At 47.5% G+C, this 12,406-nt stretch overlaps 1 protein-coding gene across 1 annotated transcript in view; it reads right to left on the bottom strand.

Moving 5' to 3' along the window:
- Positions 1 to 1,871: 1,871 nt before the first annotated feature.
- The window catches only part of LOC146076059 (phospholipid scramblase 3-like), a 33,067-nt gene continuing 22,532 nt past the window's right edge, over positions 1,872 to 12,406 (bottom strand). The window contains exons 5-8 of the mRNA XM_083185877.1: positions 8,666 to 8,850; positions 7,676 to 7,825; positions 4,228 to 4,389; positions 1,872 to 3,848 (exon numbers count right to left, since the gene is read on the bottom strand). Of these exons, the coding sequence (XP_083042003.1) occupies positions 3,792 to 3,848; positions 4,228 to 4,389; positions 7,676 to 7,825; positions 8,666 to 8,850 (554 nt within the window). The 3' untranslated portion in view covers positions 1,872 to 3,791. The remainder of the gene's footprint in view (positions 3,849 to 4,227; positions 4,390 to 7,675; positions 7,826 to 8,665; positions 8,851 to 12,406) is intronic.

The raw sequence follows: 12,406 nt of genomic DNA, 5'->3' as shown, positions 1-12,406 counted from the left end.
CTGGTTAGCTTTGGGCACAGCAATAGTGTATTTACTATATATATCATGTTAAAACCTCTTTTAATATTTTTCACTCTATCTGCAGTATTCTGCAGTCACTCATTGTGCCCTATAGCGCCAGGCTTTACGATCCCGGCTCACCCACACATTTCCCGCATACCCTAGTGTATTTATTTAACAAATAGTTGACTAATTATTCAGGCCGCTGCTGCTCAAAAGAAGATTGTAGCGCGCACACCTCCGGCATAATTGCGCTACCATTGGTGCTTGCTGCGGCTCTGCCACAGCGTTTATGTTACTTAGCAACCCTTGTATCGTTACGTTACTCCTGGTGCCTTCTACGGCTATGTCACAGCGTCCATGTAACCCAGCAACGCGCGATGGCTACGTCACAGCGGCCGGAAACCCCGGAAGTCTGTGCGTTCCATCTATGCGTGTCACTAGTTGACACTTCCGGATTCTCGATCTTCCGGTTTTGCCGGAAGTTCTCTACAGCTGTTTAGGAGGCGGCGTCCTCATTAACTAGCGTTATGTGTAGGGTATAAATGCCGGGCCCGGGCAGTGTGAGGTAGCTGCTGCTCCTCTCACCATGGGTCTCCTGCTGCTTCGTTGATTGCTGTAATCCTTTTATTACCAAGTAATGTATTATATTATAAGTTTTTTTGTTTTTTTGTATGTATAAATTATGTTTTGTATGGCATTTTTTGGACCTTGTTTGTAGGTTTCTAAGATGCTCTTTTCCATATATCTATAGGCTCCTTGATAAAGGTCCGCCATATGGACCGAAACGTCGGGGCATATATGGATTTACAAACAAAAATGACCATTGTCTAATTGAAAACTTTTTTTTGGATGAAATAAAAATACCCAAATTGGATTTTATAATCAGTCTTATGTCTGAATTATAAAGGCGAGTGCCCGACATCCCCTGCAAGAAACTGTAGAGGATACCCCCGGACTATATATATATATATATATATATATATATATATATATATATATATATATCCTCCTGATTAGGTGAAACTGTGTCTATTGACTGGAACTAGAGGAACAGGTTATTTAACACTTCTTCAGCTTCTTTTGTTTGACTACACGACACACACGCAGCCTCCATGGTTAGAAAAAGATACAAACTATTCACACAAACGTATAATGGCAGTGAAAACCCAAATCAGGATCTGATTAACATTAATATGGAGGTGAATGAGACGTATAACAATGAACGGTTATGTCACTCTTACCCTCCCCAGAGACACTAAAACCCTGGCAGTAATTATTACTGTCTGTTATTAATATCATTATTATTTATAAGGCGCCACAAGTGTTTTGCAGCGCCGCACAGTACATGTAGCACATACCAGAACAATACATAATAAACAGAATTAAAGATAAGAGTAACTGGGGAACTGTTGCACCTCCATTTGATTTTAACCCACGGTCTGACCATTGGAGCTTCCAGACAGTGTTCCTGCTGTCGCTGAGTCATGCATACACGCAGAGGACTCAGGATGAGAGGATATGGCCGGGTTTAAGGGTCAGATAAAGGCAGAGGAGATTGACACTTCTGCTATTAGCAAATCAATACCAGTTATTAATAACCAGTCAAATTTGGTATGATGTTGTATTGTCCTAAATTTTCTTATTAACGTAAAAAATTAAAAGTTACATTTTTCAGGAGTGCCCCCCCAAAAATGACTTTCAAGTAAGATTCGGAGGTGCTACTTACTGCTTAGATATAAACCTGAAGCAATGGGATGGGTGCACTAAGAGTCTTATAATGAAAATATAACTTTTATTGTTTTTGATAAAAATTTGTGAAATGTTAAAATACATTAAGTGAAGAAAGAATGAAAAAAGTCTGTTACAATATAAGTGGCCACTGCCTATATTCTGTATATTAGGGGTATCCCCTACAGTATATGTGCTTAGTGTCTCCTATTATTACTGTATGTTAATAAATCCTGCCCAGTTACTCAGCGCATCACACTGTTTTATTACTCTAGATAATGTGTGTAACGGTGTCAGTATCTTCCATGACACATTTTAGCAGGATAACAGTATCTATTCATTATTCTATTATCTATCTATTTTCTTTGGCTCTTCAATATGCCATAGGACAGTGGTTCCCAAACTGTGTGCCGCAGCTCCCTGGGGTGCCGTGGGTTGGTGGTTCAGGACCAATTCAAATCATTTATGGCTGGTGCAATAGGCAAAACCACTGCCGGGGGCTTCCAGTCATAAAATATGCGGACAAGTAGAAGGGGATCCTTTCTAAATATATTTATTGACGTTTTTTTATTTGACAAACAAAAATAACAATGTAAGTTGGGCCTGATTCAGACCTGCTCGCTGAGGGCCGATTGTTCGGAGCCCAGCCAGCAGGAACCCGCCGCCCCACTGAACACCCTGCACTTCCCAATATCTGCGCGCGGCTGCGAAGGCGTAGACAGTCATGCGCACATAGGGAAATCATTCACCATCATATTATTGCCCCCTGCTGGCCGCTTGAAGTAAGCCTGGACTTGCTCGTCACTGTGAAGGTCGCGGGGAGAAGAAGGCTGCTGCTGACCTCGGCCGGGAAACGCCTGTGTTTTCTGGGGGACAGGGCCGGCGCTACCCACTCAGCAGCTCCTACAAAGCAGGGAGGCGCCATGCTGAAAAGGCGCTGTCTCCCTCCCTGCTCTGCTAAAGCTGCCTCAGCCCTCACTGTCACTGCCTCCTGCACGCCGCGCGCAGCGCCTGTCTGACAGCGGGCGGCAGTATGGAGAGGCTGAGCAGCTCCCTGCACCGCGCACACACTGTCCTCCTCCTGCGACCTGCCCCCTCTTCCTCACGGACACTTGCTGAGGCATGTAGTGCTGTCTGTGAATGCCTGGATGACATGTCATGTCCGGATCGGCCCACTACACATTGCTCCCTGCACCTGTCAGCTGACAATCAAATGACGAACAGGCAGCAGCGCCGCCTCCCCTTCCTTCCCTCGTCTCAGTGTGCTGTGCCAGTGCCACTGCCAGTCCTCAACACTCCGCCCCCTCTATCTCCTCCCCTCTTCTTCCATCTCCTCCATCTCTCCCCTCCTTTCCCCCTCAGTCACAAGAGGGGTGTAATGGCGTCCTAGGCATCCTGCCTACGCAGATAGAAGAGGAGGGACTGCACAAGAGTTAAACAGCAAAAGAACAGTGAGTCTTTTATTATACATGTTTATAACAATTGTTTTAATAATTGTAGATTTTTTTTAGATTAATTTAGACACTTTTTAAATAATGGGCTGGGTTATGTGCCTAAAGGTGGCCATACACGCTGCAATAGCAGTGTGCGATGTGATGTGCGCTCCTGCGGGCATGCTGCACCTGCTGGGGGATGCCCCCAAACGCCTACAGGATGTCAATCACCCTGAGAGCAGCGTGACGGCTAGCCCCCACTCACTGCCTTTGGTCTATGGCTCATGCATGCGTATTGTGTATGGGGCCTAACGTCTCGTAAGACAGAATACACCGAGGTAGGAGCGTTTCATATACAAAGTGACCCGTAACAATTCCAAAGCACACTTAGGTTAATAGAATGAAAACTTTAGGTAAAAAAAAACTGTTTCATTTCAATAGTGTTCAGATCGTCTCTATGAGGTAATGCTGGTGGGTTCACCCTTCAATATCAGTCATTCCGAATTGTTAATGTTCATTTTGTAGCCCGAGTAACTACTGAATTGATGTAAAAGGCTTAGTGCAGCGGAAATGGAGTGCGGCACACAGCGTTCTACATCATTACAGTCACAACTTCTTCATCGTCATTCACGCCGTGCTGGATGCCGCCGCCTGTCGTCTTTTCTCCTCCTGATGCAGAAGGTCCTGGAATGGGCAGAAAAAAACATCATCCTGCAGGAACATTTTCTATATTTGTATTTTCAAAAATGAAGTGGAGAGTAGGGAGCCAATCAGATCACTGGGAACCAATAACTGCTTGTGATGTCACTCATGGCTTTGTGACTGGGAATATGGTCACTGCATGCAGGAAACTAACTACCAACATGATGTCACTGGTCTGGGACATCGCCGAGACCTCTGTCTCCCCCTATCCCAGCTTAATTAGATCCACATTGTGACCTTTTGGGGCCAACCTGGATCCTCTGATCCACACCCGATGGGCACCTATACATGTGGACCCTTAGTACTTTGGTCTGAGCCAATCCCTGTGTGGTTAGTGTGGTCGCAGGGTGTTATTACTCACAATGAACATGGTGCAGGCCAGCAGCAGGGCTTTCATAGTGACATCCAGGTCCCCCGGACATTGGACAACGTAGTGATCGGAGAGGCTGAATACTTCCTTCTTAAATCCCCGCCACACGCGTGTGATTACACCCAAAGTCACCGATTTATCGGCTGACATCACCTGTAGAAGAAGAGACTCAGTCATCATCCCAGAGGGTCTCACCCCAGACGGCCAGCATCAGAGTCACCACCAGGAATACGATGGACGCCAGCACAGAATGTCTGACCAATGGCAGATTGAACAGAAGAGATAAGGTTAAAATGGGCACCAGGTTTCCTAGAAGTTACACATAGTGTAGTGTGACCATTTGTTTGTGAAAGTAGTAAATGTCTGTGAGACAGAACACTCAGCAGTACAAACATAACTAGGACTATGGGGAAACAGGACACACGAGCGGACCGCAGGACAAACATAACTAGGACTATGGGGAAACAGGATACACGAGCGGACCGCAGGACAAACATAACTAGGACTATGGGGAAACAGGATACAAGAGCGGACCACAGGACAAACATAACTAGGACTATGGGGAAACAGGACACACGAGCGGACCGCAGGACAAACATAACTAGGACTATGGGGAAACAGGATACACGAGCGGACCGCAGGGCAAACATAACTAGGACTATGGGGAAACAGGATACACGAGCGGACCGCAGGACAAACATAACGAGGACTATGGGGAAACAGGACACACGAGCGGACCGCAGGACAAACATAACTAGGACTATGGGGAAACAGGACACACGAGCGGACCGCAGGACAAACATAACTAGGACTATGGGGAAACAGGACACACGAGCGGACCGCAGGACAAACATAACTAGGACTATGGGGAAACAGGACACACGAGCGGACCGCAGGACAAACATAACTAGGACTATGGGGAAACAGGACACACAAGCGGACCGCAGGACAAACATAACTAGGACTATGGGGAAACAGGACACACGAGCGGACCGCAGGGCAAACATAACTAGGACTATGGGGAAACAGGATACACGAGCGGACCGCAGGACAAACATAACTAGGACTATGGGGAAACAGGACACACGAGCGGACCGCAGGACAAACATAACTAGGACTATGGGGAAACAGGACACACGAGCGGACCGCAGGACAAACATAACTAGGACTATGGGGAAACAGGACACACGAGCGGACCGCAGGACAAACATAACTAGGACTATGGGGAAACAGGACACACGAGCGGACCGCAGGACAAACATAACTAGCACTATGGGGAAACAGGATACACGAGCGGACCGCAGGACAAACATAACTAGGACTATGGGGAAACAGGACACACGAGCGGACCGCAGGGCAAACATAACTAGGACTATGGGGAAACAGGACACACGAGCGGACCGCAGGACAAACATAACTAGGACTATGGGGAAACAGGACACACGAGCGGACCGCAGGACAAACATAACTAGGACTATGGGGAAACAGGACACACGAGCGGACCGCAGGACAAACATAACTAGGACTATGGGGAAACAGGACACACGAGCGGACCGCAGGACAAACATAACTAGGACTATGGGGAAACAGGATACACGAGCGGACCGCAGGACAAACATAACTTGGACTATGGGGAAACAGGATACACGAGTGGACCACGGGACAAACATAACTAGGACTATGGGGAAACAGGACACACGAGCGGACCGCAGGGCAAACATAACTAGGACTATGGGGAAACAGGACACACGAGCGGACCGCAGGACAAACATAACTAGGACTATGGGGAAACAGGACACACGAGCGGACCGCAGGACAAACATAACTAGGACTATGGGGAAACAGGACACACGAGCGGACCGCAGGACAAACATAACTAGGACTATGGGGAAACAGGACACACGAGCGGACCGCAGGACAAACATAACTAGGACTATGGGGAAACAGGACACACAAGCGGACCGCAGGACAAACATAACTAGGACTATGGGGAAACAGGACACACGAGCAGACCACAGGACAAACATAACTAGGACTATAGGGAAACAGGACACACGAGCGGACCGCAGGACAAACATAACTAGGACTATGGGGAAACAGGACACACGAGCGGACCGCAGGACAAACATAACTAGGACTATGGGGAAACAGGACACACAAGCGGACCGCAGGACAAACATAATTAGGACTATGAGGAAACAGGACACACGAGCGGACCGCAGGACAAACTTAACTAGGAATATGGGGAAACAGGATACACGAGTGGACCGCAGGACAAACATAACTAGGACTATGGGGAAACAGGATACACGAGCGGACCGCAGGACAAACATAACTTGGACTATGGGGAAACAGGATACACGAGTGGACCACGGGACAAACATAACTAGGACTATGGGGAAACAGGACACACGAGCGGACCGCAGGGCAAACATAACTAGGACTATGGGGAAACAGGACACACGAGCGGACCGCAGGACAAACATAACTAGGACTATGGGGAAACAGGATACACGAGCGGACCGCAGGACAAACATAACTAGGACTATGGGGAAACAGGACACACGAGCGGACCACAGGACAAACATAACTAGGACTATAGGGAAACAGGACACACGAGCGGACCGCAGGACAAACATAACTAGGACTATGGGGAAACAGGACACACGAGTGGACCGCAGGACAAACATAACTAGGACTATGGGGAAATAGGATACACGAGCGGACCACAGGACAAACATAACTAGGACTATGGGGAAACAGGATACACGAGCAGACAGCAGGACAATTAGAAATTTCCTGGAATGATGAGCTCCCTTGAGCCCACCTGAGCATTCAGGCCAGTCACCAATGGTAACATACTGACAAGAACAATACACATAAATAATAAAAGGGAATGTTTAAAATGTCAATGGTGAAATAAATTGGTACAGTGACCTAAATGCTTGGATAGTCACCCGTTTATCCACCCGTACTGGGGAAGTCCGTCCAAATTGTATGGATATGGCATGGAATTGATGGTATCCTTGCGGAATGGGGTTCCTCTCACTTTCAAGGAAAAAGCCGCATTAAGCGGTGAAACGCGTAGGCACTTGCACCTTCAATTTAAATCATCTTGGATACAGAACCCACTGCATTGAACTACTGCCAATACTCCAATCCAGCGGACATCACCCTCGGCAACATTGCACCAGAGGTATCTTCCTTCATTCACTCACCGTGGCTCAGAGATCTTCTGGAGGAACGCCACCTCCTAAGGACCCTAAGTAGTGAGAGGAACCCCATTCCGCAAGGATACCGGCAATTCCATTCCATATCCATACAATTTGGACTGATGTTTCTATGAGACTATAGAGACACAATTTTTTATATCAGGAGATTAGATACAAACTCTTCCACTGAGAGGTGACCATACAGTGATGGCGGCAGGAACACTGACCTGATAGTTGACGTCAGACATAAAACCATTCCCCCATCCTGGATCTTTTACTGTGAGACAGACTTGCTGAAATGCGTTCATGATGGTTAAACTCATCCACTTCTGTTCTATGTAGCCGAGGAGAATCCCAGAGGAGTCCAAGACCTGCAGCTGGTTACACAAGGAGCGGTCACCAAAGATCAGTGTACACCCATGGACACCCCACATCATACAACCTGGTACCTGTATCTGCATATCGCCTGTCCGTACATATTATATCTTACCAGCGACATCCATACGCTCCTCAATAGTGACTGGTCGGAACATGTGTACTGTACACCATGATACGTGTCATAACACCTCACCCTGTAGATGACCAATCCTAGGTATCTGACGTCCGATATCACCAACATCCACCCAGACGGACATACTAGTCCAAACGGCTGAAGCATTGATGCTTATACACTGCTCTAATGGGTAAATAATATATGGGTGCACCCTTATTAATAACTATATACATTATAGTGATAAGAGAACTGGAAGGACATTTCCCAGCAGGTATATTTGGGTTAAGGTTACGACGTACGTGTCTCCATCCCCAGGAAAGGACTGTAGTAGAACTGATGACTATAAAGGGTCTTAGCTTAGTCTAAAAGCTGACACTCATGTATTACACAGCGTCTGTTGCTATTGACTACACACTGGCATTTCAAATTGCAATCAGCCGCAAAACTTGCGTAAAGCAGGAACATTCCGGTATAAAGTGACAGTGTGGCACGCTTGTGAATAAGGGGTCCTGGGTTATGGATGCAAAGTGAGGCAGGACGCCATCCATTTGGGTCTTTGTCAGGGCTAGGGTTTATGCTAAACATCCATCCGCAGCCTGTGTGGGCGAACCCGCTCTGTGAAGGGGGGGGGGGACATTCGGCGGGTGGGGTTTGGCGGATTTGCAAGGCTGCGAATCCACCAGAATTACCCCCTATGTCTGGTGTCTTGCGGTTCCTCACTCACTATAGTCTTACAGCTGCAGCCCTCATATGGCAGAAGCAGGTGGAGGACATTGTAGCCCTGGGTATTGCAGACTTTCACATCCATCCGGGGACCGCAGCATGTCCGTTCCTCCACGCCATGGTATATGGGAACGCCATCGGCATTGAGCAGGTCATAGGTGCAGTGGGACTGGAAGACGCTGGTCCCTGGAATGACAGATGATTATATTCCTCCCCATACATAAATACAGAGCATGGAAGTATCATCTGAGACGCTGGGGTACAGAGCAGGTGACGGGGGACACTGATCAGGGGCGACACTGGGCGTCCCATGGGAAAGTGGGCTGGGGCGGAGGTCAGTGGAGACGGATTTATATTGGCTGGATGAAGACAGGGCGGGCCTATGTAAGTAGGCTCATGTGATGCCAGCCGCCTGCACCCGGCACACTGCATTACCACCTCATCTGCATGGGAACGCCCACGAACCGACACGCCCCCATATGCCAACCTGGATGAGGTACCTTAGAGCAGGCATTCCCAACCACGGTCCTCAGGGCACATCAACAGTGCAGGTTTTCTAGACATCCAGGCTTGAGCACAGGTGACTAGTACCTAAGTGATTCTGATGAAACCATCTGTGCTGAAGCCTGGATATCACTAAAACCTGCACTGCTAGTGTGCCTTGAGGACCGTGGTTGGGAATGCCTGCACTAGTGGTCGGCAAGTATCCCTGTCATTATCATAGCACAGCAGTTATCAGCTGATTGGTTGGTGCATTATCCCTACTTTATCACCCTCCAAGCGTTGCTGCATATGCCCCTTATGTCAGACATGGCACGCCAACGAGATGCCCATTGTAGACAGGGGCGGGCAGTGAGCAGGTGCCCTGAGTGGGGGACGGGGGGTTTTCTGCATCATTTATGTGGACAGTTAGGGGTCAATCCTATGAAATGCAGACGGTGCGATATGTCGCTACCACAGTAACAGCACCTATGTCACACATCGAATTTGCACAAAATTGGACTTTACAGCCGGTAAATTCCGCAATTTGTGACCAGTAGGATTAACCACTAAATCTCCATCTGTGTCACCTGAAGCAGGAAATCTGTGTGTTGCCCCCGGTTACAGCAGCAGGCGGCATTGCACCAATAAGCCCCCCACCAAACTAATCACCTGGATGTGTCACAGTCACCACAATGTGTCCTGAGACCCTCACTCTGTATATGTAGGACTAGGGCCCTGGTCCTGCGTTGCGCGGGTACATGGCTGACCACCGCTTTACCGCCGGCTTTATACACTGAGCTGAGCCGCAAGCGCAGGATCCGTCAATAATAAACGTGATTCACTCAAATCGGTATTACTCGGCTCCCATACGGGTTAGGCCGCTGGGTAATATCCTTCCTCGAGAACTGCGCTACATAATAGTGACAACTGCACAAAAATGCGTCCGGTGGTTTTTGAGACTGGCCGGGCATGCACATGGTACGCAGTACGCAGGTGTGAGCCGTCCTTTTCATCACAGCCAGTGATGGCTCTGCTCGTATGCAAGTTGACAGTCACTGGACATTTGGGGGGTAACGCCAGCATTTTCTAGTAGTGCCCCAGAAAACGCAGACAGCTCTCGGCCATTGGGAGGGACAGGGCCATCTTTAGGGGGGTTTGTGGGGACTGGAGTCCCGGGTCCTGGCAGACAAGGGGGCCCAGGGCTCAGCGGTGTGCATAGGTGGTGATTCCATGGTGCTTCCGGTCCCAAGAACCAAAGGAAAATGTTCAGCACCCACGGGCCGCCCAAACCCCGCCCATGCACTTCCTGTGCTCCTGCTCCTGTGCGGCTGCACAAATTTCAGGCGCGTTGTATACGGGACTGCCGCTGTCCTCCAGGCCTGTCTGTCGGCCTAGAGAGTGCGCTCACTGTACTGTTACATTGTTCTGAATGCGGAAGTGCCAGCCCGGGCAGCAGCATGGGCACCCCCCCACATGCCATGATTACCAGGCCACGGCATTCACCAGACATGGGGACAAGAGTTCAGCATATGAGGAGGACAGGAGTGTGTCTGCCAGCCCAGAGACCTTCACATCCTGAGGGGACCGCTCCCAGGATAGGTCACATAAGTAGGTAAATAGCAATCTTACCTAATATCAGAGGGGTGTAAAATATTTGTGGAGGGAATGGGTGTCTGTATGTGATAGACATAAGGCATATGAGGGGCTGTGGGGTGAATCACATAAAAAATTTAAGGGGAAAAACAAAATTCTAAATCAATGAGTGTGTGCATCCTGTACCTCTCCATCCCCATAAAGTGATATTCGGCTCCTAATGTGCAGCGTAATGTGATATTCGGCTCCTACTGTGCGGTTTAATCTGATATTTGGCTCATACTTTGCGGCGTAATGTGATTTTGGCTCCTACTGTGCGGTATAATCTGTTATTTGGCTCCTACTGTGCGGTATAATCTGTTATTTGGCTCATACTGTGTGGTATAATCTGATATTTGGCTCATACTGTGCGGCGTAATGTGATATTTGAGTCCTACTTAGCGGTATAATGTGATATTTGGGTCCTACTGTGCGGCATAATCTGATATTTGGCTCCTACTGAGTGGTATAATGTGATATTTGGGTCCTACTGTGCGGTATAATCTGTTATTTGGCTCATACTGTGCGGTATAATCTTATATTTGGCTCCTACTGTGCGGTACAATGTGATATTTGGGTCCTACTGTGCGGCATAATCTGATATTTGGCTCCTACTGTGCGGTGTAATCTGATATTTGGCTCATACTGTGCGGCGTAATATGATATTAGCTCCTACTGTGCGGCATAATGTGATATTTGGGTCCTACTGTTCGGTATAATCTGATATTTGGCTCATAATATGCGGCATAATGTGATATTTGGCTCATACTGTGCGGTATAATCTGTTATTTGGCTCATACTGTGCAGTATAATCTGATATTTGTCTCCTACTGTGCGGTGTAATTTGATATTTGGGTCCTACTGTGCGGTATAATGTGATATTTGGCTTCTACTGTGCGGTATAATGTGATATTCGGCTCCTACTGTGCGGTATAATCTGATATTTGGCTCATACTGTGCGGCGTAATGTGATATTTGAGTCCTACTTAGCGGTATAATGTGATATTTGGCTCATACTGTGCGGTATAATCTGATATTTGGCTCATACTGTGTGGTATAATCTGATATTTGGCTCATACTGTGCAGCATAATGTGATATTTGACTCCTACTGAGTGGTATAATGTGATATTTGGGTCCTACTGTGCGGTATAATCTGTTATTTGGCTCATACTGTGCGGTATAATCTTATATTTGGCTCCTACTGTGCGGTACAATGTGATATTTGGGTCCTACTGTGCGGCATAATCTGATATTTGGCTCCTACTGTGCGGTGTAATCTGATATTTGGCTCATACTGTGCGGCGTAATATGATATTAGCTCCTACTGTGCGGCATAATGTGATATTTGGGTCCTACTGTTCGGTATAATCTGATATTTGGCTCATAATATGCGGCATAATGTGATATTTGGCTCATACTGTGCGGTATAATCTGTTATTTGGCTCATACTGTGCAGTATAATCTGATATTTGTCTCCTACTGTGCGGTGTAATTTGATATTTGGGTCCTACTGTGCGGTATAATGTGATATTTGGCTTCTACTGTGCGGTATAATCTGTTATTTGGCTCATACTGTGTGGTATAATCTGATATTTGGCTCATACTGTGCGGCGTAATGTGATATTT

Source organism: Crinia signifera, chromosome 4 (genome assembly GCF_055691185.1).
Source record: "Crinia signifera chromosome 4, ASM5569118v1, whole genome shotgun sequence".
Lineage (NCBI taxonomy): Eukaryota > Metazoa > Chordata > Amphibia > Anura > Myobatrachidae > Crinia > Crinia signifera.
Note: the sequence above shows the minus strand (reverse complement) of the source record. Positions and strands in the feature narration are given on the sequence as shown.